The following is a 26,833-nucleotide window of genomic DNA, read 5'->3' as shown; positions in this document are numbered from 1 at the left end:
AGAATATGATAACGCACATTTCAAATAAGATTTTCTAAACGTGATCATTACACGCCATAATCTCGTGGATCGATTTATCAAGCTCCTTGACGAGTTTCATTGCGTCTAGAGGAAAATTGAGTAGATGATATGGAGGAGTTAATGAATTATACCGTGAGTATCGATTCATATTCGCCAGTAGATATCTTGAATTTGACGGTTCATTTTGTCATGCCCACCTGGCAACGGGTGTAGGGATATATATGACCTTTTCTTTTTAACATATCATATCATACAGGCATTATGCCATTCCGTACGTCCTTCTTACAGATACTTCGAAGCTCAGTGACAAACTGTCATTTGCCTGCCGGCGATCCTTCTGTCTATATCCAGAGCTTTCGACAATGGAGAGAAGAATCGTCATCGTCGGAGCCTGAATTACTGGCCTTTTGGCCTGCAAGTACACCATGGAAAAGGGGTTCAACCCCGTTGTCTTCGAGGCTGAGTCCTACATCGGAGGGGTCTGGTTGACGCACACAATTCAGTCCACAAAGCTCCAGGACACCAGGCGGGACTTCCGGTTCTCAGACTTCGACTGGCCGTCCCCTCTTGAGGGCGATGACGTGTTCCCAGCCCACACCGAGGTCTTGGAATACGTTAAGGCCTATACCAGGAACTTCGGGCTGTTCCCTTACATCCGGCTGAACCGCCGGGTCACTGGGATCTAGTATGTTGGGGAGACAGTTAGATAAATTTTTCAAATAAAATGGGCATAATTCGGATTTGAGTTTATCTGCAAACAAAAAGCTTAAACCAATGAGTTATTGCGCCTTTGTCTTTTATAAACTTCCCCATTTTTTTCTTTTCAACCAGTGTGAGACATTTTGTCCTCTCACACTCCCCAATTTTCTCCAACATCCCGCCCTCACGTGGTATCGTGTCGTCTTACATGTTCCACGTGACCTAATCCACTCGATGGGACCACTCATACAGCCGCCCACTACGAAGTCCCAATGGGACCACTCATACACCCCCCCACTACGAAGTCCCGAAATTGGACACATCGGGTGCCTGCTCGCTACGCTTACACTCGAGCCAACAAGTCGTATAGACTCGTGCATACGCGCACTACACCGTACTAAGGCGGCCTTACACATTCAGGATTATAATCATGGGCTCTGATACCGGTTAGATAAATTTTTCAAATAAAATGGGTATAATTCGAATTTGAGTTTATTTGCAACCCAAAAATTTAAGTCAATGGATTACTGGACCTTTTTCGTTTATAAACTTCCCCATTTTTTTCTTTTCAACCGATGTGGGACATTTTACCTTCTCACACTCCCCAATTTTCTCCAACTTCCCGCCCTCACATGGTATCGTATCGTCTTACATGTTCCACGTGACCTGAACCACTCGACGGGACCACTCATATACACACACACCCCCCCTCACTACGAAGTCCCGAAATTGGACACATTGGGTGCCTGCTCGATACGCTTACACTCGAGCCAACAAGTCGTATAGACTCATGCATACAAGCACTACACCGTACTAAGGCGGCCTTACACGTTTAGGATTGTAATCATGGGCTCTGATACCAGTTAGATAAATTTTTCAAATAAAATGGGCATAATTCGAATTTGAGCACATCTACAACTCAAAAGTTTAAGTTAATGGATTACTGGATCTTTCTCTTTTATAAACTTTCCCATTTTTTTCTTTTCAACCGGTGTGGGACATTTTGTCATCTCACACTCCCCAATTTTCTCTGACAGAGACCACGCAGGAAATGGAGGCCTGGGATCAATGGGGCGGCATTGGGACTGCATACGGGTCGGCTGGGAAGTGGCATGTGTCTGTCCACAACAAGGAGGCCGATATCATGGAGGTATACAATTTTGCTTTCTTTATAAGGGTTAACTTGCCATTTGTAATTAACAATAATTTCCAATATATTTTGACAGAGTATATGATGATTTGATCCTGCTTTCGTCAGGTTCACCAAGCTGAATTCATCATCCTCTGCATCGGACGTTTCAGCGGTCTGCCGACTATCCCAAAGCTACCTAAGGACCAGTCCATTGAGCGGTTCCAAGGAAAAGTGTTGCATTCCATGTATTAGGGAAAGAATCACGGGATATAATATGGTATCAGAGCCTAGATTACGCGTATGCGTGCCTACGCGCGTGTGCGCACCCACACCACGCCAAACCAGTATGTCGAGTGCAGCTCTGATACCATATTAAATTTTCATTGGGCTTACACGGGCTTGGATCCATATCCACTTAAAAGCTCAAGCTTATAAGTGGTGGTACCCAAGCCATATATTAACCCTGAATTTTCTTTTCTTTTTCGATGCGGGATTTATCCCATTTTACTCCTCAACATCCGCTCTCACGTGCAACGTGTGGTCTATTTCTGCCTACACGTTGTCACGTGCCCTTAAACACTCGCCCTCAACAATTGACCTCGAGCCGGGCTCTTCTTCCGTGCTCTGGCGAGGGGGGACTAATACGAGGCGCACTTTGGCTGCACTCGACATACTGGTTTGGTGTGGTGTGGATGCGCACACGCGCGTAGGCACGCATACGCGTAACCTAGGCTCTGATACCATATTATATCCCGTGATTCTTTCCCTAATACCATGGAATGCTCCTCTCTGGACGATTCCGTGGCAGCAGAACTGATTAAAGGGAAGCAAATCACCATCATTGGATCGGGAAAATCTGCAGCAGATATCGCAGCTGAATGTGCAGATGCAAATGGTAAGACTGAAACTCTGAAACACTTTCTGTCAGATCTTATGTTTCACGTACAATTCAATCGACTCGCTTGTCAATCATAATGGATCCACAGAGGCAGCAATGCCGACTTGTACACTATAGTTTCCTTTCAAGTTGCTCTTATATCTAGTACTTTTCCTTCTTTGGATAATTTTCGAATTATGGAATCAGGGGCTGAGCATCCTTGTACAATTATCTAATGGACGCCTCATTGGGCGATACCCGGTAATATATTGTGGGGTGTACATATCGGCTACTTATATAGCAATCGTTTTGCAGAACTTTTGGCACACCAGCCCGGTGAATCTTTCCTGCACAACCTTCTTGCCACTTTGCTCTCGCCCCTCCTAGGTCGAATTATACATGCATATATATATATACAGACTATTTGTTTCTAATATGATCTTACCGCAAGACTAACAAAGTAGTTTTGCATTCCTAGAGATGGGGTATTTCAAAATTTCCGGAGAGCTATCTCCTGTGGAAACTTCCACTGGGGAAGTAAGGGATGAAACCGAACCACAGTTTCCTTCAATATGTATCCGCCAGTTCTATCTTTATGCTACCTAGGAACTTTTACAATAAGGAGGAAAAGGGAAGCATCATCTTGAAGAAATCAAGCTGGTTTGGGTTCATCGAAGAAGGAATCATCCTGGAAGGAGAAAACTGGCCAATAAGAACTGATGTCGCAATTCTTGCCACAGGGTACAATGGTGACCAGAAGCTCGTGTGCATGTTTGAATCTCCGATCTTCCAGAAACACATAGCCCGCTCGCCAACCTCAGTGGTTCCTTTGTACAGGTCTGACTAGGTTCACTAGTGCTTACTTTGGAACATAGTTTACTAATTACTTTACATGTGATTACTATAATGTTAACATCCATATCATTTGCTGATCGATTGTATACGTCCCAATCGATATATATGCACTGATGTGTCTCTGCAGGCAGACAATTCATCCTCGAATTCCACGCCATGCAATAATCGGGTATGCCAAGACCTTGTCGAACTTGCCTTTATTCAAGATGCGGTGGAGGTGGCTTGCACAGTTCCTCGACCCGAAGTTTGGCTTGCCCAGTATCAAGGAGATGGAGAGCAGGCAGACAATTCATCCCCGAATTCCACGCCTTGCGATAATCGGGTATTCCAAGACCTTGTCAAACTTGCCTTTATTCGAGATGTGGTGAAGGTGACTTGCACAGTTCCTCGACCCGAGTTTGGCTTGTCCAGTATCAAGGAGATGGAGAAGGATGTGAAAGCGTGGGAAGACCACATGAAGCAATATGCTGGGAGGAATTTTCGGAGGTCGTGCATTGGGTAACATATGGGCCAATGACCAATTGTGCAAAGATATGGGTTGCAATCTGCGGAGGAAGAACGCGTTTCTGGCCGAGTGGTTTCAACCATATAGATTGATCGACTACTCAGGGCTTGCTATTAACTAGTAGCAGGCATCGACACAGTATTTTACTGTATGGTAGTGTCATGACCCGAAAATCCTATAGAGTTTCTTTTAGAGTATCACGATATTCATTTTCCAAATTTAAACATGCTAAACAATTCCATAAAATCTCAACTACATCTATTCCAGCCAACCACTTCATATTTATTTCAAAGAAACATATCACACCTCCAAAGGAACTTCTAGCATGTTTTTCACGACCCCCATGAATAGCTAAATAAAAATTTTCAGGTTGCAATTATTCACAAGCATTCTATACATAGATTGATACCTATTTTAATATATAGGTCTAGCTACAAGTCTTCCACATTGATCCCCAAAGTCCAAAAAAAGTCCTCCGATGCAGCTAGTCTAGCTTCTAGCTCATTTGTAACAAGAAATATATTGGGGCGAGCTGCATCTCAGTGAGTAATAAATTCCATAATATAATGAAGTATTAAATTTATTTATTTTGTTAACATTGACGATAATATTCATATATTGTTTTATATGGCTCAACTCAACACCAAACTATATAGACAACAACCATATCCTTACCAACATCGGACCTTTACTGTCACCATTCATTTTAACGTCAGTTAATACAAACAATTTAGTGCAACAAAGTAACAAACAATATAGTCGCATTTCCTTGCGATAGAATTAAGACGGTACCGTAACCCTGCACATCTCATTTACAACTCCTCGTATCAATTACCATAGGGGGGGCACCTATTATCCTCCGGTGGTAGAAGTCTAGCGTCCCCTTTTATATCCCGCCGGATCAGCGATTTAGCGTCATTATTTATATCCCGCCAGATCAACAGTTTAGCGTCCTTTTTGTATCTCGCTGGTTCAGTGGTCTATTGTCCCTTTTGTCTTCCGCCGAATCAGAGATTTAACGTCCCTTTTTATATCCCGCTGGATCAGCGTTCTTGCAGCCATACCATAATGATCGAATTTACTTACCTTAATCTTAACAAATAAACATCAAGATTCATGTGCTCTCTTAATTCCATTAATCTCGACTAAAATGAACTTTCATATATTTAGCCCAAATATGACCTCCTCTACTATGGATTAGAGTGCTCACAGAACTCCCAAAATTATCTTATTGAGTCGAGCCTTCAGGATGTATGGTCTCGGTCTCCTTGGCCCCTATTAAGTTCAAGCATAAAAGTTAGATTATATACCAAATAAGAGCATAAATATGCATCAGTTCAACCAACTTGTTCCTTCATTTATATAGTTGTAATATAAGACTTTCATAGACAAATGCACTTTTATCTGATTAGCTACTTCTCATCATCTCCAACTGGTACCTTGTCCCAACTACCACCAGTAACGAGAAACCTTTTTTCTTTTAACAAAACTAACTCACAAAATTAGCTGGTTTCAATCTTCCTCGAATCACCACTACAGCAATTCCCCATCCTATATTTCTTTTCAATAGATTAATTGAGAAAATTTGTAAATCCATAATTGTACAAAATCAGAGCAATAAATAAGGAATTTCGACAGTAGACTCTAGAAAGACAACTTCATGTACTCAGTTAATCACTGTTCAACATAAATCCAAACATAAACGAGTCTTTATTCCACACATCAGCATAGCAGTGGCTCTACCCCAAAATATCAATTCCTTTAATTATCACACCAAACTAAAACTAATATCAAAAGCCCATGAACCCAAGAAGTCAAGCATTTCAGCACAAACCACCGTCTAAAATTCCCAAAAGCTATTCTAACATTTCCTCAATTAATAGCCAAATGTCCTTACTACTCAAATCATAATCAAATTAAATTAAGAACGAGAGTTCAAAAGAAGATGATTTTAATCATACATACCTAAACATCAATCTAAGTGACGCAAGCTTTAGGTCATCTTCGAGATGCTCTCCCTAAATCCCGCTCTCAATCTATTTCGTTCCCTTGTTTCCTTCTCTGCTTAATTCTTTCTGAGCTAAACACTGTGCCCTCTCTCTCCCTCCCCTCTCTCTCTCTCTCTCTCTCTCTCTCTCTGTATTTGTATCGTTTTGTTCTAACAGAGAGAAAAGAAACCCCAAAACAAAAGCAATAAAAATCATACCGTAAAATATTTTAAAATAATTTAAATCATTCTAAGTTAATTTGAAATCTTCGTGTAAAGATTTAGTAAAAGAAATTACATGAATATTGTAGGCAACTTGAGAAACAGAATCTATCAAAATTAGGATTTATTTAATAAAAATTTTCATGATTTAATATTAAATTCTACTAAAATAAGAATAAATCAGTGTGAACACTAATACGTGTAACGCATGGGCCGAAGACTAGTATCTAAGTATAAATTATAGTTCTGACCTCATTTCATTTCTCACTATCAATAAAAACAAGTAAAAGTTGGGGTCAGATAGAAAAATAAGCCTAAATTTTTTCTTGAAACTTGGGTCTATTTTTTCCCCCCTTTCGTTTTAGTACTCGGTACAATAGATCCTTTAAAATTCTTTCTTGTGGTCTAAAACGCTTTGTTGTCCTCCACCAAATTTAAGAGTTTTACTTTTTTCTCTTTTAAACACTAAAACATCTCGTCTCTTGTAAACTAGTTTAAACAGAATGATATCTTAAATTCCATTTGCCTATAATCACAAAACATTTTTCATGAAGAAAAGATTATGAATTCAATTAAAAGATTACAGATGAATAATTATGTAATTTCTTAAAAAGTGTATTTGAAATTATTTGATGATCATGTGTACCTAAAGATTTCTAAAATCTTAAAGAACACTTTTATGATACTTTTATGTCGGGATACAGAGTGGGTAATGAAGGCCGAGGCACCACTGACTACATCTTGAGAGCCCAGCGGACATTTCATAAGAGAGAGACAAAATGAAGAAGAGAGATGAGAAAAAGGCATCGCTCAGTGGTGCGCATTATCAGTTGATTACCAAGATGGTTCCATATTAAATTCTTGTGGTGAGACTACTTGTTTCTCTTTATTAATTAGTTATCAAAATTTCCATTTCATTGTATAATTAGGCCATAGAACTCCATTATAACTGAAAAAAGAGGTGATTCATCAACAAAGGGAGCGGGCAAAGCCTGCGAGGCAGATTTGAATTTTCGAGCAAATTCTGGCTTGAGAGGGCCAATGCCGATGAGAACATAACACTGTTGGATACATAGCTTCGCTAGTCGACCTTTGGCCAATCTCAATTGAGTTTTTGGTCAATAATCTCGTGAAGGGCAAGGGAGGGAACACTAATTTCTCTCAATTCAAACATAGGATTGTCAGTTGTACCTAACCATTCACCAATCTCCTGTAATTAGTGAGGTTATTCATTACCTCATCCAATCTGACCAATGAAGCGTCTCTCTCTAAACTGGATCTGGTCAACCTGACTATTTTGCAATAGATATTTCGGAATATTTAATTGTATAATCATAAGAAACTCCTTAATTAAACAGTCCCTCGTTTTTGTTGGGAACAAGAAAAAGAGCTCCTTGACCCGCAACCTGGGTACTATTTTCAATCAAGGGAAAAATAAAATTCCGTGGCGTGCAAGTTGGCTGCTACTTTTAGTAAGAAAAAAAATGTTATTAAATATGATGATACATTGACCATGATACAGCATTGTAAATTTAAATTTTTTATTTTTCTATTACAAAGGACATCTATGGGTTTAGTTTAGTATAAGGAAATTAAAAAGCAAAAAACTAATAATAAAGTATAATAGTTCCACAATAAGAATCGAACATGAAATCGTTAAGGTACATACGAAAACGTATGCAACTACAAACTCCCCTTTGTTTATGGAAAAATGAATTAAAGAAAAATATGATAAGCCCCGGGTCAAAATAACGTTATTTAATATCCACCGAAAAAAAAATATTTAATACAAGCACATGGCATAATTTCCAATAAAACGTCATTGGACTTTCCATTTTTTTAACATATCATGACAAATTGTCAATCTTCATGTACTCTTTCCATCTTTCTTATGAATATTTTGAAGCTTAGTTACGAGCTCTCGTCACTCCCTCCCTCCCTCCCTCCCCTCCCTCTTTCTCCATCTCAAAGCTTTCAACAATGGAGAGAAGAGTGGTAATTGTCGGAGCCGGTGTAAGCGGCCTCCTGGCTTGCAAGTACACCATTGAGAAGGGCTTCAACCCCATTGTCTTTGAGGCTGAATCCTCGGTTGGAGGGGTTTGGTTGACACACACGATTAAGTCCACGAAGCTCCAGAACACTAGGCCGGGATACCGGTTCTCAGACTTCGACTGGCCTTCCCCTCCTGAGGGCGACGATGGATTCCCAACCCACACTGAGGTCCTTGAATACATCAAGGCCTATGCCTGGAACTTTGAGCTGCTCCCTCATATCAGGCTCAACTGCCAGGTCACCGGGATCCAGTATCTCGGGGAGACAGTAGAGGAAATGGAGGCGTGGGATCGATGGGGTGGCACCGGCACTGCATTTGGGTCAGCTGGGAGGTGGCACGTGTCGGTCCACAACAAGGAGACTGATTCCATGGAGGTATATATACCATTATTCTCTTTATATAAGTAGCAGTTTGAAACTCCATTGCTATAGTTTCAAGCATGTTTCAGCTGAATACTTTGTCTATTGATTACTAAATGTGACAATGTTACCTGACCAAAAGATCTTATCTGAGACACCCAATGTTGTGCAAAACATTCATTTTCCCTCTTGACAAATCTCACAAAGTGATTGAATGTTGTATATATGTTGACTTGGTCCAACTCTGGTTATTAGGTGCACCAAGCTGAATTTGTGATCCTCTGCATCGGACGTTTCAGCGGTCTCCCGAACATTCCAGAGCTACCTCCAGAGAAGTCCATTGAGCGGTTCCGTGGAAAAGTGTTGCACTCCATGGAATACTCTGCTCTGGATGACTCCATGGCTGCAGAACTCATCAAAGGAAAGCGAATTACCATCGTAGGATCAGAGAAATCCGCAGTGGATATTGCAGCTGAATGTGCGGATGCAAATGGTAATACTAACACTTTGAAACATTACCTGTTATGTTTTATGCTTCGTGACACAATCCAATCGCTTACTGAAGTGGATCTGCAGAGGCATTAAATGTCAATTCTATATATCATAGTGGTGCTCTTATCAATTATTTCTTCTTGATAAAGTTCAAATCCTGGAATCAGGAGTTGAGTATCCTTGTACAATGATCCAACGAACACCTCATTGGTTTTTACCCGATGTTTTCTTGTGGGGGGTACATATCGGCTACATATACTGCAATCGGTTTGCGGAACTTTTGGTACACAAGCCCAGCGAATCTTTCCTACACAGCCTATTTGCCACCCTGCTCTCTCCCCTTGTAAGTGAAATTATATATCTAAGTACCACTGACATGATCATCACAACAATGTCTTTATCGTAGAGCAGAAAATCCCGATAATTATATGTCCTTGAAACTCGATTCTTCTAAGTTTTTATCTGCAGTTTGTTTCTTATTACTCTGTCGAAAGTCGAACACCTTTAACCATGCTGCAAAAGTAACAAAATAGTGTGTATTTGTAGAAATGGGGTATTTCAAAATTCTCTGAGAGCTATCTCCGGTGGAAACTTCCACTGAAGAAGTATGGAATGATACCGAGCCACAGCTTTCTTGAAGAAGTATCATCCTGTACGATCAGTATGCTACCAAAGAACTTTTACGATAAGGTGGAAAAGGGAAGCATCGTCTTGAAGAGATCAAGAGGGTTTGGTTTTGTTGAAGAAGGAATTATCCTCGAAGGTGAAGACCAGCCAATAAGAGCTGATTTTGTGATTCTTGCCACCGGTTACAAAGGCGACCAGAAGCTTGTGAACATGTTCGAATCTCCGATCTTCCAGAAGTACATAGCCCGCTCGCCTACTTCGACGGTTCCCCTCTACAGGTCCTACTCCTTAACAAGAGTATTTGTTTACTAAATTACAGCTTTCAGAAGCATTTTTTTAGAAAATTGTTCCCTAGACCAATTCCTAGAAGCCTTTCCCTACAAAACAAAACATATTCTTTTCAGTGATAAGGATAATGTTAAAATTCATATCATCCGATGATTTTCATCCTGAACAATATGCATTCATGCGTCTCTGCAGGCAAACAATTCATCCCCGAATCCCACGTCTTGCGATAATTGGGTACGCTGAGGGCCTGTCCAACTTGCCCCTATTCGAGATACGGTGCCAGTGGCTTGCACAGTTCCTCGATGGGAAGTTTGACTTGCCAAGTATAAAGGAGATGGAGAAGGATGTGAAAGTGTGGGAAAACCATATGAAGCAATATGCTGGGAGGAATTTTTGGAGGTCATGTATTGGGGTGAGTAACATATGGGCCAATGATCAATTGTGCAGAGATATGGGTTGCAATCCACGACGAAAGAATGGGTTTTTGGCCGAGTGGTTTCAACCATATGGAACGACTGACTACGTAGGCCTTGCTTCTGAGTATTAACAAGAATCAGGCATAGTTTTTGTCTGAATGGGTCGAAAGCTGTAGGTTGATTAATACATCGGTGCCCATTCATTGAGACTGCTTCCTGATTGAATAGTTTAGACAAGTGAGAGGTATAGAGGCAGCTCATAGATACCCACCTAGGTCACCATGACCCCACCAAAGCGCACAGTGGACAAGAACAGCTCCCATGGGATAGAAGACAAGGGTCTACTAACGCAAGCGCTTTCGTGCTTAAGTCGAGTTTCGACCCCTTGACCTTTCTTTTGAAAGACGAAGTCCGTTACCTGTTGGGCTACTAGCTTGGTGGTGATGTTATCCTTGTTTCAGTTGTTATAGAAAGTTGTCCGAAGGCTTTGAACGGGACAAGGTTGAAATGTCATCCTGTTTATCTTTAATCTAGACGATCTATATTGATCTAGATTATTGAGTTTCGAATAATTTATTGACACGTGGAACCTCTTTTCGGTGATTGAGTCATGGGTATTCTCAACTTATTGACTGATACTAATTCCGTCTAGGGCATTAGCTTGATCCTAACTTTGAGTTGCTTGAAATGAGTTTTCAATCCCCATTGAGAAAACTCAATTTGCTATTGAGCCACATCCTTTCGGACCTCTTTACTGGTGATCTTGGAGGTAGTTTTAGTTTGGGTTTGACCTATGGGAACCCGGCTTTGTCCCTACCCGTCTCGCAAAAGTTAAGGCACTCTTGTATAGTATACTTCACACCAAGCTTGAGGCGAGGCAGACATGCGGACTACCTGTGATCGATTCGTGCCCTGATGTCACGACCAAAAATTTCAACTGAATTTTCCCTATATTTCCTTGATATCCATTACCACATAACCATTCACCTAAAACTGTCTTTCCATAAAATTCCCAAAATGTCACGACCCAAAACTTATAGCAGAGTTTTCACTCTATTCCTTAATATCCAATATCATATACGCAACTCATATACGTATAATCTGTTTTCCTAACTCCCAACACATTGAACCAACCCAGCAAGCTCTATATAAACATATTAGCACCTAACTAATTCTGATATATGCATAAAACTCTCAAAGATTACTCAGTTGCAACCATCTTGTAACACAGACTGAACGAAAAATTTTCAGATATATATATATAGTATACTTCTATAACACATCCAACCTTTAAACTAACTCGGCATGCTCTACATGAATATATAATCAATCTAACGGATTCTAATGTACATATATGCTCTCAATAGTGTGTTCAGCTACAACCATACCACTAAACCAACTAAACAAAAGTTTCAGGTCGTAACATGATTGTAACATTTACGAACACTTACTACCTATACTATGGGTTGGCCTACTTGCCAAAATCCTTTGCGCTGATCCCCGTTATCCAAAGTCCTCCTGTGCGGCTAGTCTAGCTCCTAGCTCATCTGGAAAAATGTATGCAGGGGGTGAGCTGCAACTCAGTGAGTGCTATATTCCAAAGTAAAATGAACTAATATGTTAACATCACAATTCACCACAATCAATCATATATCCATCTATGTACATATTCCACCAGATATAGAATCCAATACCAAGATCATACTTTCACACAACTCATATGGCAACCAAATCCAAACAGCAATAATATAGCAATAGGGTTGCATTTCCTCGCAACAGAGTTATGACGGTACCGTGACCCCGCACATCTCACTCATACTATTCGCAACTTCCAATACCCACATCTCATAAGCGGGAGCCGCCCATTAACCTCTGGCGGTAAGAGTTGACCTTCATTTATATTCCGCCGGTCCAGCGGCCGATCAGGCCCTTGTTTATATTTCGCCGGGTCCAGCGGCCGATCAGGCCCCTATTTTTATTCCGCCGGGTCCAGCGGTCGATCACGTCCCTATTTATATTCCGCCGGGTTCAGCGGCAGATCAAGTCCCTATTTATATTCCGCCGGGTTCAGCGGCAGATCAGGCCCCTTTTTTAATCCGCCGGGTCCAGCGGTCCCATGGCTATAGTCCAACAATCACAAGCATACTTAGCATACACATCAACTATGTTCCGCAATCATTTAGTCACCATCACCTCTATAACCATACATATATATATATATATATATTTATTATCATTTTACGATGGAAGAAAGTACTCACAAACACCCCTGAAACGACCACTTAATGAGTCGAGCCTTCCGGAGGTATAGTCTCAGTCTCCCCAGGCCCTATTCAGTTCAAACACAAAAGTTAGATAATATGCTGAATAAGAGTACACATAGGTATCAGTTTAACTCCCGTATTATTTGTTTGATATAACTAAAATATAACCAATGACATAACGATTCCAATGATATGCTATGCATAACTCAAATCATATCAGTTTAGAATAGTAATTATATTACGGAGGGCCAATTCGATCAGCCAAATTCAAGTAAGGAGTACAAGGAATTCTAAGTACTTCTTTGGTTCCAAAATACAAATAAACAAGAGCTTAGTCAATCAACCCATCACATGATATCATTATAATGCATGATAAATTTCAAATCAGATCCCTTCTCTGATCCATAGTCAGCTCAAAGAGCAAAATATATGCATATATATACATATGTACACACACTTGTCTACATCTATAGATGTATATATAGATTTTCAGAAGGGCATAACTATGTGTATTAGAAACCTCCTAACTCAACTAAGAAATTTGCCCTCTGCCTTACAACCGAATTATTCAACTTCTATTGGTGACCAAACTCATCCCAACACAACATAAGACTAACTCCAAATATATATCCAACTCAACTTATATCAGTTAGGAGAACTAACAAAATTACCATAAACTAATCTTTTGAAACTTGATCAGACAAGAAGGATGCAAGAAGAGCCACAAACCATGTACAACATAGTAAATATGAATGTTTAAATCATAGATAATCAACTTACTAATCAATACTCCAACTTAGTCTTCTTCCTCTTCTTCTTCTCCAAGAATTTTCTCAACTCAGCCAGTTCTCTCTCTCTCTCTCTCTCTCTCTCTCTCTCTTCTGGTTCATTTTTCGTTTTTTTTTTCAGCTAGGGATAGAGCAAGGGAGGGTATGGCTTAAATAAGGAAGAAAAGAAGAAAAAGAAGGTGGTCAAAGATGGTCAAAGGCGGTGGGAAGGAAAGGGCTGCTGAAGAGGAGGCCACTTGGCCCATTTTACACTCATCTCTATCTGATTTCTCACTTTTTTTTTATATTGATAAAGATTCAGCCACAAGTTGTGGTATATTATATACATTTAAAGATCCAGCCAAAAATTATGGTATATTATATACACGTATGTTATGTAACCATGCATGTGCATATGGATATGTATATGAGCATATAGGCATGTTTGGTGGACACTAGCCTCACACAAAAATATAAAACCAACTTGGTAAACTCTAATATGTATATACATATCAAAAGAGAGAAATTTTCTTTTTCGCACCCATATCAGTAATACAACTAAACAAAATTTCAGGTCGGAACATTTTGAAATCCATTATATACCAAAAAGGATATCTATCAAATAACTAAGGTCCCTACCTAGTTCTCTGAGCTGATCCCTGATACCAAAAAGTGTTTCTTCCGCGCAGATAGAAGCTTATCTGGAAAAATATATGCAGGGTGTGAACTACATCTCAGTGAATACTATATTCCAGAGTAAAATGACATTTTTAAATAAATATTTAATTGCAAATAAATAAATAATCAAATAACTAATATCATCAAATCAAATCCAATTCTCAGCTCCCTCGGCATACATACACAGTATATATATATATATATATATATATATATATATACACAAACTGTAATAATAATTATGTCCAATATAGTAACTAAATTTAAGTTCTACTAATCAATTCACACAACCCTTCCAACCGTTTCTCTAATACCCAATATCACATAAACATTAAACATTCATTCATTAGCATTCCATAACAACTCACAACACAATCAATTGACAGATCTAACTCTAGCAACAACACGGTTTTTATAGAACAACTTCAGACAATCTCAACAATCATCACACCTCCAACAATCTCAACAATCAACACATCTCCAACAATCATACCAGCCAAACAATATACAATACAAACCAATCAATATAGCCATAGGGTTGCATTTCCTCGCAATAGAGTTGTGACGGTACCGTGACCCCACACTCATATTCACAAATTTCTCATTTCATTCCTCATAAGCGGGGGCTGCCCATTATCCTCCGGCAGTAAGAGTCTAGGCGTCCATTTTATATCCCGCCGGATCAGCGGTCTAGGCGTCCATTTTTGTATCCCGCCGGATCAGCGATCTAGGCGTCCACTTTATATCCCGCCAGATCAGCGGTCTAGACGTCCCTTTTTGTATCCCGCCGGATCAGCGGTCTAGGCGTCCATTTTATATCCCGCCGGATCAGCGGTCCCATGGCTATAAACGATCAAACAATATCAGTATACACAAGCACAATCCCAACAGATTACTTCATATTATCATCGCATATCTCATACATGATCGGCATGCACAATAACATCGCATATCTCAAGCCAAAATGAAATATAAGATGACAATATCTCTCAAATCCCTTCACACAACATAGTAAAAATGATTTCTTAATCTATATCTATCACAATATTCTTCTTAAATAATACTCCGTATAACTTGTATTAATAATATATATATATACACATATATATATCATTTCACAAAAGAATAGAGTACTCACATAATATATATATATATATATATCATTTCACAATGGAATGAAGTACTCACCGAACTTGTCAAAGTCATTTCACTGAGTCAACCCTTCAGAGTGCAAGAATTCAGTCTCCACGAGCCCTATTATTTGCAAGCATTAGATTAAATAATAAAAATATAGCACCATCACAGGGACTTCCAATACCTCCCAAAATCTTCTTTAGAGCCTATTATTTCCAATAAGTCCCGATTCATATATATATATATATACACACCTCATATTCATTATGTCCATTTTTCATCTATGTCCAAAAACTACCTAAAACAATCTCCATAATTCTTATTTAAACAAACCTAATTGCTCTTGTCAATTTCAAGGTAAATGAGAGATTCAATAAAGACCAAATACATACGAACACCAAAACCGTATTAAAAGCTAAAGAAGATAACCATATATTCCAAATAAATAAGTCAGTAAATTCCATATTTAATTTCCATCAACATTAACAACCAATCAATACCGATTTATCTTTTGCCAGGAGTCACCCTTTAACAAACTTTAAACTCACAGATTACTTGAGCAATCAAATAAATAAATCCTTATAAACCTTAACACATTCCTCAATGTCCAACTTGGCATGCTTATCCCATCACGATTAAACAAAATCCTAATTCACTAAAATTAGTAAGACAAGACCATCCTAAATCCCTAGTAGCCTTAAAAGATAAGGAAAGTACATTTTTCACATTAAGAGAAACTATGTTTCCTCTCGTCAGATCTCAATAATAACTAAATGATCATAAAAAAAAACCCAATCATATTAATTGAAAAGGGCAAAGCTCAAACAATCGACTACATCAATAATTTCATCCAAATTCCCCTATACTATCGAAATCCACCATCTACTCTTTCATTTCGACATATCACCTTCTCAATCAAATATGGAAATTCCACTAACTCATTGCCACCAAATTCAAAATCTTGTTCTTGTTCCAGCAATGATGGACAAAAGCTTGAAAGAGAACCAATTCTCAATACAGCCACTAAATCAACAAGAACAAGGTAATCATAAGTAATTTCCAGCATTATCAATTTATCCAAGTTCAATTCACTAAGCATTCAAATGTGCTGGTCTAAGGTGTTCCATCAATTTCTCTAATTTAGTAATCCAACTAACCCGTTGCTTCTAAATTCATACCAAGAAGGATGTATTCAAGGTCTCCCATATACTCTTACATATCATACTCCTCTTCCACCATTTAATTAAACAATCTAATTAGCTATTTAATTCGAACTTCACAGCAAGAACAGCACAATTGAACCAAAAAAAAAACAAATTTGGAAGAAGAACAATCAACTACCTAATAACCTATTTAGTTCCAAGTTGAGCTTGAACCAGCCCAGCAGGTCTTGACCAGTCAACGAGAACCCATGCCCTTGAGCTGCTGAGAAGATAAACTCGAAATATGGGAAGCCTCAACGGGGGGTCTCCAGCTCCCGGAAAATCTTCTTGTTTCGCCAATTTCAGAGAAGCCAGCAAACAGTTCCAAAAAGAGTACGCCAGGAGAGGGAATCAATGGCTCGACGCTGTGCTGAGTTCTTCTCTCCTCCCCTTCGTGTTTGGCTGCTATTCAATCCTTGCCAACGAACCTAGAGAAGCTGCTGCTAACTTGCAAAATATGGGAAGCCTCATCAGGGGATAATCTTCGGAAATTCTCCTGGAAGATGAAATCGTGTTAGGTAATGTCAATTTTTCAAAAATCGTGTTTGAACATGTAAAAGGAGTAACAACATGCTATCTAATGTTATTATGCAGATAGGCGTGATCCATATTTGATCTCTTCCTGCACACGTGGGATATCATGTCAGGCTTCGATCACATTTCTAATAGAATATCAACGTTGTGGTATACGGTGAAAATGTTCAATATTTTCGTATTGTTCAATGAAATTAAAGTAAACTACGTTGTTTTCTGAAGAAAAAAAAATGCGTAATTGACCTCTTTTCACGGCTGATGAAATGGGGCTGCTGCTGATCTCTCAAATGCAAGATGTGGTCAACCTTATGATTTCACTCTTAGCTGAAGATATGTTTTGCAATATTCCATTGTATAAAACAACTAATCAATTCAATAATTCCAATTAAACAATATACCCCGTTTTGCATAGAAAATGGAAATTTTTTTGAAAAAATAACAAAATGATGTTATGAAAAAAAGGTATAACTCAGTAATGCATTTCCTGATATAGTAATCAAGAAATTACAAGTTCGATATTTATGATGAGATTATCAGTACTGTTTTATTAATTATTAAAATTTTATTTCATTATACTGTCATTTGTAACCGGAAAAAAAAAACCTTGTTTGCGTCCTTGACCTGCCAATGCAATGGCTGCTGCTATTAAGGAATATTAAATTTGTCACAGAATATAATATATGGATCTTTGACGTGCGACTTTGGTCTCTTTTATAATAAGAAATAAATGTCATTTAATTCCGTTAGTCAACTACCATATCTTTAATCTCTTGGTATATTAGTATTCGGAAATTCAATTGGATTTCGTATTTTTAATTTCAATTAAGTAAGAATATAAAAGTCAGACAAGTCAAGATAACGTTGTCTTTAATATTAACAAATAATAACTGTTTTTTTCGGTGTACATCATAGTATTAAAAACTCTAATTTTCCCCCATTAATTCATTTTGAGTCAAATTGGCCCACTAAGGGGTAAAATTTTTCAATCATGAATTTTCTTTATTTACAAGACTTGCACTTGGAACCTTATTTAATAACAACAAGCATCGACAATTTGAACCATAACATGTTAATCATACTAATTTCTTGAGTAAACTACCAATTTGGTCCATAAAGCTTGGGGCGGCCAACAACTTGGCCCACAAAGTTTGAAGTCCAACAAATTAGTCCATAAATATCAATTTTGTTATACAAGGGTAGTCCAATCGACAGTCCTCCGTAACAGCCATCTGGCATGGATGCTGAGCTGGATTAACGACGTGGACCAAATTCAAGGATTAATTTTAGGGTTCATTTGGAGACACATTACTGTTTCATGGATTGTTATGGAACTATTAACGAATTCTGTAAAAATTTTACTGAATCTATAAGTGGTTGAATAGTATAAAAAGAAAAGAGAAGAAAAGCTTAAGCTTAAATTTGGATGTTAGTACCAACCAACACCTCCCAACCCCCCACTCCCCAAATGGCCAATGGGTGAAGAGATCTTTGATCATTCTATTTATTATATCAAGTGACGTCAATCTTCCTGTTCCATCATATATATATATATATATATATATATATATTAAGCTTGCTTGTGAATTTTTATCGCGCCCTCCTCTCGTCTTCAAAGCTTTCGACGATGGAGAGAAGAGTAGTCATCGTCGGAGCCGGCATAAGTGCTCTTCTGGCCTGCAAATACACCATGGAGAAGGGCTTCAATCCCATTGTCTTTGAGGCCGAATCATCTATCGGAGGGGTATGGTTCAACCACACTATTAAGTCAACAAAGGTCCAGAACACCAGGGAGGCCTACCGGTTCTCGGACTTCGACTGGCCGTCCCCTGAAGACGATGACGGGTTCCCACCCCACAATGAGGCCCTCGAGTACGTTAGGTCCTATGCGAAGAACTTTGGGCTGTTGCCTCGCATCAGGCTGAACTGCCGCGTCATTGGGATCCAGCATGTCGGGGTAACAGCGCAGGAAATGGAGGCTTGGGATCTGTGGGGCGGCACTGGGACTGCATTCGGGTCGGCTGGGAAGTGGCACGTGAAGGTCCACAACAAGGAGACCGACACCGTAGAGGTATTCAGTTATTGGCTTCCCATGGCCGAAGTTCCCCATTAAAGGATTTCGTCCATTCAGCATAAATATAATGTCATCTAAGAAGAAAAATGTTTTTGTCCGTCAGGTGCACCAAGCTGAATTCATAATCCTCTGCATCGGACGTTTCAGCGGTCTCCCGAACATTCCAAAGCTGCCTCCTGACCAGTCCATCGAGAGGTTCCGTGGAAAAGTGTTGAATCCCATGGAATACTCTGCTCTTGACGACTCCGCTGCTGCAGAACTAATAGAAGGAAAGCGAATCACTATTATCGGATCCGGGAAATCTGCAGTGGACATTGCAGCTGAATGTGCAGATGCAAATGGTAAAGACCAAAACTTCCCCTTACGGAAAAGAAAAGACCAAATCTTCCAAATCATTTCCCTGTTGGTCGAATTGCTTACTTGAATGTATCATTAGAAACATAGGGAGCCAATAATATGCTCGATTAGCTTCTGTTCATGGTGTTCTCTCATTGGTTACTTCTTTCTTTCCTTCTTCGTCAAACTTTCATTTCAGGTGTCCGGCATCCTTGCACGATGATCCAGAGGACAATTCATTGGTTTATACCCGATCTTTTCGTGTGGGGTGCTGTCGGATGCTTATTCATGAATCGATTCGGAGAGCTTTTGGTACACATGCCTGGGGAATCGTTCCTACGCTGCCTTTTCGTGACCCTACTCTCACCTCTCGTACGTGCCAAACAAATATATTTCTTTTTAATCAAAACTTAAAAGTATCGATCAAATGTTTCTTGAGCCCTTTGTTTTGATTTCAATACTCTGTCAAAAATTGGACTTCTTGCATTGCCATACCACTAGGCTAACAAGGCAGTGTGTATTTGTAGAGATGGGGTGCTTCAAAATTTGTGGAGAGCTGTCTCCGGTGGAAGCTTCCGCTGAAGAAGTACGGGATGATACCAGATCGCAGTTTTCTCGAAGACTTGTCCTCCTGCACTATTGGTATCTTGCCCAAAAACTTCTATGATAAGGTGGAAGATGGAAGCATCATTTTGAAGAGGTTGAAAAAGTTTGGGTTCGTCGAAGAAGGAGTCATCATCGATGGAGAAGACCAGCCGATTAGAAGCGATGTTGTGATTCTTGCCACAGGCTATAAAGGTGATGAGAAGCTCGCGAACATGTTCAAATCTCCGATCTTCCGGGAACTTATAGCCCGTTCACCAACTTCAAGTGTTCCTCTATACAGGTCCCACTATAAATAATTCTCTAGATCAATTCCTGAATCACTCTTCACACCGGACAGTGTCAATTTTCTTCTAGTGATCATAACTATTATATTTACATCTAGCTAGCGTTTACATGCCATTGCAGGCAGACGATTCATCCTCATATTCCAAGCCTGGCAGTAATTGGGTATGCCGAGAGTCTGGCAAACTTGCCTCTATTCGAGATCCAGTGCCAATGGCTTGCAGAATTCCTGGAAGGGAACTTCGTGTTGCCTAGTATCAAGGAGATGGAGAAGGATGTCAAAGTGTGGGAAGAACACAGGAAGCAATATGCTGGGAGGAATTTTTGGAGGTCATGTATTGGGGTAAGTAACATATGGGCTAAAGACCAATTGTGCAAAGATATGGGTTGCAATCCCCGAAGGAAGAAGGGGTTTTTCGCGGAGTGGTTTCAGCCGTATGGACCGACTGACTACGTAGGCCTCACGCGTAATTCATAATAGGCATTTGCCTAGTTCTTGATTGAGTATTGTTCTGCAACAACACATATTCTATAGATAAGTGCTCTCACCAACACTATGTGTACAATGAGAAATTTTGCATGTATTTATTTGCACTTATTGTTCAGTACTGAAAATAAAGTGTTTAAATTTTAAGCACAATATAGAATAAGTTCTCAATGAAATAAATTAATCATGATTGTGAAAACTACAAGTACTTGTAAGTTATTTTAAGTTATCTTTCCTAATGTCCAAAACTTTTCTTTTGTCAATTTTTGAGTCACTCTTAAACATATATATATATTTATTTATTTATTATTAAAATCTATTTTTTCTTAATTATAAAATACCAAAGTTCTATATAAAACTGAAAATCTCGAAATTAAAAAAAAAGCTACTGGAATATTATATCTATCTTTATATTTTATATCTTTATCTTCTACACTATAAGCTAAAACAAAGTTCCAAAGAAGTCTACAAGGAGGAGTAGCGAAGCAAAACCTACTAATCAAGGCTGGGTCGAATTTGGCAATTCTAACCCGTTCTTTTATTTTTATTTTTTACTATTTTGTAAAAATTTAATTCTTCTCGATAGGAAGTAAATAATTAATATTTTAAGTACATGTGAAGAATAGTAAAGTAAAAAAAAAATAAAAGAACGGGTTAGAATTGCCAAATTGGACCCACCCTTGATTAGTAGGTTTTGCTTCGCTGCTGCTTCTTGTAGACTTCTTTGTAACTAAGTTTTAGCCTCACCATCCCCGTAATTGTCTTCGATCGATCATTCATTTCTTTGTTTTCTTATTAATTCCATGCATTCTTTTTTTAAAAAAAATTTCAGTGTGTGTTTGGTATTCGGAAGTCCAATCGGCAATAACTAATTCAGTATGAATATGATTGATTCATTAAAGGGTAAAACTCTCAGCGTGAATTTTTATTATTCACAAGATTCGAACCGAGACATTCTTTAAGGCAAATAAGTGCTGGACCGATTGAACAAACCACGTTGATTCTAAGTTAAATAGGAACGGCTAGCTGGTAGCTGTCTTTTAGTGCTGTGTATAGGAAAGGCTAGCTGGTAATTGTCTTTTAGAGCTGTATTTAGTCTTTCGGTGGGCTTATTGCCTTCGTTTCTAACTTGGGTCAATGTTGGGGTCTGTTTTTGTATCCATTGGCCATGAAGATTTGCCTTATTTTGTATTTCGATTATTACTTATGATAATAAGATGAGCACCACTGATTTCAAGAAAAAAAAATACGTTGATTAAAAGTCGAAAAAAGAGAGTTTTTAGTCATTAGTAAAGATAACATAAAATAATCAAAGAGAGTGTAGTACATTTGTCACTTATCAAAAGAACACATATTGTTTCCGAATAATACTGAAGAAGGAACTATATCGGTGTCCATTACGGCTTACGAGTAAGGCCTGCGTAATCAGTTGGTCCATAAGGTTGAAACCACTCCGCGAAAAACCCCTTATTCCTTCGGGGATTGCAACCCAGATCTTTGCACAATTGGTCACTGGCCCATATGTCATTTACCCCAAAACAGGACCTCCAAAAGTTCCTTCTACCATATTGGTTCATGTGATCTTCCCCCACTTTCACATCCTTCTCCATATCCTTGATACTTGGCAACTCGAAGTTCCCTTCCAGGAATTCCGCAGGCCACTGGGACCGGATCTCGAGTAGAGGCAAGTTTGATAGACCCTCAACATACCCCATTATCACCAAGCTTGATACGAGGATGAATCGTCTGCCTGCAATATCACGTAAATGCGTACAAATGAAATGGCAAGAGAGCTAGCTAGATGTATGTATCGTAGTTATCACTATAAGGAGTCGATATTGTCCAGTGCGCAGAATGAATCAGGAATTGATCTAAAGTGGTATTTCTAGTTAGGACCTATATGGAGTTACACTTGAAGTTGGCTAACGAGCTATAAGTTTCCGAAATATCGGCGATTCGAACTTGTTCATTAGCTTCTCATCTCCTTTATACCATGTAGCAAGAATCACAACATCGCTTTTCATCGGCCGGTCTTCTCCATGGATGTTGACTCCTTCTTCAGCGAAACCAAACCCATCTGATCTCTTCAAAATTGTTAGATGCGTCTCAAGGACATACAGAACTCGTGTCTTGACTAGTGTTTGCCTGTAACTTGCTGATTGGTTGTCTGTCAAGTAACTGTCTCTTGGCAGTTAAGTTATCTGTATGTTTGGTTTGAATTTCAAATACTAGTCGTAGGTTGCAGTTACTTTCTGTTTTGTGTGTCTATCTATATGTAAGGAAGGCTTGTATCTGTGTAGACGTTCAGTTAATGAAAGATTACTCTTCATTCTCTCCCACTCTTCTCTTTCTCTCACTTTGTTCTCTGGTTTTCTGCAAATATGCAGAAAGTGAGTGATTCATGTGTTCATCTTCAAGCACATCTGCTTGAATCTTTGAGAGTACAAGGCGATAACAGTGGTATCAGAGTTGTTTGAGATCTTAAGGGACTGTGAGAAGGATTCTATGACTCGAGGAAGATACTGAGTCTCAGAGGAGTGTGCAGATGGATCAAACTGCAGTTGCTGGTTCTTCCTCCTCCATCATTGTACCAATCTTTGATGGGGAGAATTATCAAGGCTGGGTTGTGAAGATGAAGGCATTCATGGAGGGTGCTGACTTACGGGAGGCAGTTGAAGATGACCATGAAATTGCTCCACTACTTTCAAATCTGACAATCAATCAAATGAAAATTCATTAGGAGAGAGTAACCAGGAAAGCAAGGCAAAATCATGCATGTTTTCTGGGGTTTCAGCTACCATCCTTACCAGGGTGATGAAGCTCGAGTCAAGGAGATATGGCATTATTTGGAAGAGGAGTATGAAGGAGATGAGAAAATAAGAGGAATGAAAGTGTTGAATCTATTAAGGAAGTTTGAGGGACAACACATGGAAGACAATGAGTCTGTGAAGGATTATGTGAATAGATTGGTAGATATGGTGTTAGGGACTGATTTTGATGATGGGAGGTTGGCCTAGAAGATATTGGTTTCAGTATCATTGAGGTTTGAGGCAACCATTGCCTCCCTCGATAGCATTAAGGATCTGTTAGACATCTAGCTTGCTAAAGTCCTTAGTGCCCCATCCCAACACTTAAGTCCTGGAAGACAAAGAGGGCAAGAAGCTGCCTTGCACCTTCAATGCAGCGCACCTCCACAAGTGTTACTTTTGAACCTATGACTAGGTTAATGTTTACGCTTAGGTTTACTTTTCGATCGTTAGTATAAAGTGCTTCACGATATGACCACTTACGGGTTTAAAATAGTGCAAAGATTTCTGAGCAGAGCACTTCATTACGAGCGCGTGATATGTCAGAGGGGCCGAGACCCTATAGACATGACTACACGGGCGGAGTACCTAGGTGTCGATCTGTTATGTGTCAGAGGGGCCAGGACCCTAGAGACATTACGTTGCCCCAGGAAAGTACAGGGCCTAACGGCGTAAAAGTACTTGCGGTGAGCAGTTCTTGAGTGTCAAAGGGGTCGCTTTCTAGAGACACACATTAGTCCCCATTAGGTGCAGGGCTTAGCGAGTGGAGCACTAAGGGGGCACAATGACCCTTGAGCATGCAGGCCCTTACTAGCGGAGCACCTAGAGCGTGCATGGCCTTATTGGTGGAGCACCTAGGGTGTGCAAAGCTCGGTGAGCGGAGCATTGGAGTGCAGGGCTCGATGAGTGGAGCATTAGAGGTGCAGGGCTCGATGAGCGGAGCACGTGTGTTAAGGATATGGTTTGATAGAGAGGTGTTGCCTTAGGGTCATTAATTTCATTATAGAGATTGAGACAGTCAAAGAGCTAGGAAGCGCCACAGAGGCTAAGTCATGGAGCCTCAGATTAGCGTCGCTTCACTAGACGCTTGTTGGTTTTGATAGCTCAAAATTCGACTAAGTGTCAGAAAGGTAAATTAAGGCTTTAGAGACTTGTTTGAATTAGTCATGTTTCTGCATGGTTAGCTTCGTTGGATATTGCTTCGCTTAAGTGCTTGGGTTAACGCTTAATAGAGTGCTTAGACTTGTTAGAGCAAAAACTTAACCAAGTACGTGACAAGAGGAGAGTGAGAATTTTAATAAGTAGCGGACTCGAAGTCCATATTTTAAATTGGGCGTATCCCTCGCGAGGGGAGGTAGGAATTACAATAGGAGAATAAGTAAGATCCTCACTAGTAGGAGTTTCGACTGGAGCTGGCAGAGGACCTTGGTGCGAAAGAGGCTCTGTGTTGTCCTCTTCAGAGGGAAGGGTTGGCCTTGTGGAGCTAAGAAGCACAGTACAGGAGGAAGGAACAAAGGGCATGAAGGAGTAATCAAGAATCATGAGAAGCACAAGGGGAGCTAGCGACTCCTCCCGGAGGCCTCAGGAAGCCCTTGAGCCTAGCCAGATGGTGGCTCCATGGAATCTATCTGGTGAGGGGGGGGAGGCTGGAACACCGCTAGAGTTCAAGAATGCGTAGACTACCTAGAAAGTCTCATATTCGCGGAGCTTGACCTCAGGGTTCTTTTCTTTGATCTCTCCCCTAACCGCCTTGGTGAACTTCATGACGACCCAACTGTTATTCTCCGCCACCAAGTCCTGGAACTTGGCACTGCGCTTGTAGCCCGCCGCCACCTCGAGCCTCACTTCTTCCTACTCCTCCTCAGGCCTCTTGATTATCGCTTGGCACTGCTCCACTATAGCCTTGATAAAATCTAAGTGGAGACTTAGAGTTTTCTCCTTGTCACGCCTCTCATTGTCCAGGTCTTTATTGAACTAGATAATTTGGTTTTGAATGGTGTCAAGGCTCTCATTCTTTGAGCAGAGCTCCACCTCACACTCATTACCCTTCGCCTCTGCCTCCTTGGAATTCTCTTGTAATGCTCCTTCCGCTTGAGGGCCTCCATCAGTTGGGAAGAGAGGCCCTCGCCTCCTTGCGGGCTTGCAACCAGCAGTGATAAGCATCGTAGCACTATTTGAAGGTCTGTATAGAGCAGAATAGGAGAAATTAGTGGTTGGGAGGGAAGTAGCAGAAATGGTGTACGAAATGAAAAGAAAGTAACATGAGCAAGGCTTATGCGAAGCTCATTGCAGAGGTAGACTTCCAGCAATTCTTCATTTGTGAGACACGAGGTGTCTTCGCGTGTTTCACAGTCATGGAAGAGGTAGAAGAACTCCACCAACTATGCAGCAATCCCCTGGTCCATGACTGAGCAGTTCCTAGTCACGCTCTAGGAGGGGGAGGTTGATAGAGGGGGCTGGTGGAGTGGTGGCTGCTCCCGTTGTTGCTGCTGATGGTGCCACAAGGAGGGCGGCTCCAAAGCTGGAGGAGTCATCTCCTCCCCAGTAGACTGGTCAATGATGGGGGTCTTCTTTTTCTTGCTTCGCTGTCGAAACGAAACTTCTTTTTCTTCTTCCTTCTCCTCCTGGTTTTGCGGAGGTGAAGTGTTGTCTCGGATCACTATGGTGGTACGGGAGTTTCCAGGCCTCCTCTTCATTGGGGCTCCTGATTCCTTGGCCCCTTCGGGGTGTCGCTTTAATGGGCGAAGCCCGGGAGGTGGAGCGAGAGCGAAAGCCGACAGTTGTGTAGGTAACCCCGTCTTGGCTTGGAAGCAGTGTAGTAAGTGTGCAATAGAGGATATGTGACATACGACAGAAGTACCCAAGTTACAACCCACTGACGTGGGGCGATAAGTTGAGAGGCTCGGATGGCTTTTGTGGTGACGGTGTTTTTAATGGAGAGGAGGCGAGGTTTCTACTCTTCATCGTCCCTTGTGGGAGTGATGTCATTTTCGATGGTGGTGACCAGCGAAGTCTCCAAGACAAATGTTAGTTGCGAAGCCTTGCTGTCGTTGAAGATGGTTTCATGCCAAGTCTAAGCCTCATTCCTCCTCCATAGATTTGCGGAGCCGGATGAAGAACCACTTCTTCCTC

The 26,833-nt window shown here is 40.2% G+C and overlaps 4 protein-coding genes across 4 annotated transcripts; 3 read left to right on the top strand and 1 right to left on the bottom strand.

Annotated features, from left to right (window-relative positions):
- Positions 1-2,626: 2,626 nt before the first annotated feature.
- Positions 2,627-3,952, top strand: LOC116193619 (putative flavin-containing monooxygenase 2). The gene is made up of 4 exons (XM_031522362.1): positions 2,627-2,794; positions 2,937-2,990; positions 3,352-3,566; positions 3,712-3,952. The coding sequence occupies exons 1-4, from the start codon at positions 2,627-2,629 to the stop codon at positions 3,950-3,952; spliced, it is 678 nt and encodes a 225-aa protein (XP_031378222.1).
- Positions 3,953-8,227: 4,275 nt separating this feature from the next.
- Positions 8,228-11,144, top strand: LOC116194918 (probable flavin-containing monooxygenase 1). Its single transcript, XM_031523836.1, has 5 exons — positions 8,228-8,725; positions 8,966-9,203; positions 9,370-9,545; positions 9,749-10,107; positions 10,310-11,144. Exons 1-5 carry the CDS (start codon positions 8,279-8,281, stop codon positions 10,662-10,664), a joined length of 1,575 nt encoding a protein of 524 aa, XP_031379696.1. The 5' UTR covers positions 8,228-8,278; the 3' UTR covers positions 10,665-11,144.
- A 7,539-nt stretch (positions 11,145-18,683) lies between these two features.
- On the top strand, positions 18,684-21,074 carry LOC116194749 (probable flavin-containing monooxygenase 1). Its single transcript, XM_031523637.1, has 5 exons — positions 18,684-19,180; positions 19,287-19,524; positions 19,719-19,891; positions 20,047-20,405; positions 20,531-21,074. Exons 1-5 carry the CDS (start codon positions 18,737-18,739, stop codon positions 20,883-20,885), a joined length of 1,569 nt encoding a protein of 522 aa, XP_031379497.1. The 5' UTR covers positions 18,684-18,736; the 3' UTR covers positions 20,886-21,074.
- A 1,217-nt stretch (positions 21,075-22,291) lies between these two features.
- LOC116193618 (probable flavin-containing monooxygenase 1) lies at positions 22,292-22,918 on the bottom strand. The gene is made up of 2 exons (XM_031522361.1): positions 22,822-22,918; positions 22,292-22,644 (listed from the first exon to the last, which is right to left on the bottom strand). Exons 1-2 carry the CDS (start codon positions 22,916-22,918, stop codon positions 22,292-22,294), a joined length of 450 nt encoding a protein of 149 aa, XP_031378221.1.
- Positions 22,919-26,833: the final 3,915 nt, after the last annotated feature.

The sequence above is a fragment of the Punica granatum genome, chromosome 2 (genome assembly GCF_007655135.1).
Source record: "Punica granatum isolate Tunisia-2019 chromosome 2, ASM765513v2, whole genome shotgun sequence".
NCBI lineage: Eukaryota > Viridiplantae > Streptophyta > Magnoliopsida > Myrtales > Lythraceae > Punica > Punica granatum.
Note: the sequence above shows the minus strand (reverse complement) of the source record. Positions and strands in the feature narration are given on the sequence as shown.

What these genes read in the sequence shown, in the direction of transcription:
- LOC116193619 (XM_031522362.1), top strand. Translation starts at nt 2,627, where the DNA reads ATGGAATGCTCCTCTCTGGACGATTCCGTGGCAGCAGAACTGATTAAA. An exon ending in TGTCAGATCTTATGTTTCAC is followed by an intron (nt 2,795 to 2,936) that starts GTACAATTCAAT and finishes TTATGGAATCAG; the next exon opens with GGGCTGAGCATCCTTGTACA. An exon ending in TCAGTGGTTCCTTTGTACAG is followed by an intron (nt 3,567 to 3,711) that starts GTCTGACTAGGT and finishes GTGTCTCTGCAG; the next exon opens with GCAGACAATTCATCCTCGAA.
- LOC116194918 (XM_031523836.1), top strand. Translation starts at nt 8,279, where the DNA reads ATGGAGAGAAGAGTGGTAATTGTCGGAGCCGGTGTAAGCGGCCTCCTG. An exon ending in AGGAGACTGATTCCATGGAG is followed by an intron (nt 8,726 to 8,965) that starts GTATATATACCA and finishes TCTGGTTATTAG; the next exon opens with GTGCACCAAGCTGAATTTGT. An exon ending in CCACCCTGCTCTCTCCCCTT is followed by an intron (nt 9,546 to 9,748) that starts GTAAGTGAAATT and finishes GTGTATTTGTAG; the next exon opens with AAATGGGGTATTTCAAAATT.
- LOC116194749 (XM_031523637.1), top strand. Translation starts at nt 18,737, where the DNA reads ATGGAGAGAAGAGTAGTCATCGTCGGAGCCGGCATAAGTGCTCTTCTG. An exon ending in AGGAGACCGACACCGTAGAG is followed by an intron (nt 19,181 to 19,286) that starts GTATTCAGTTAT and finishes TTTGTCCGTCAG; the next exon opens with GTGCACCAAGCTGAATTCAT. An exon ending in TCAAGTGTTCCTCTATACAG is followed by an intron (nt 20,406 to 20,530) that starts GTCCCACTATAA and finishes ATGCCATTGCAG; the next exon opens with GCAGACGATTCATCCTCATA.
- LOC116193618 (XM_031522361.1), bottom strand. Translation starts at nt 22,918, where the DNA reads ATGAAAAGCGATGTTGTGATTCTTGCTACATGGTATAAAGGAGATGAG. An exon ending in ATTTCGGAAACTTATAGCTC is followed by an intron (nt 22,645 to 22,821) that starts GTTAGCCAACTT and finishes GTGATATTGCAG; the next exon opens with GCAGACGATTCATCCTCGTA.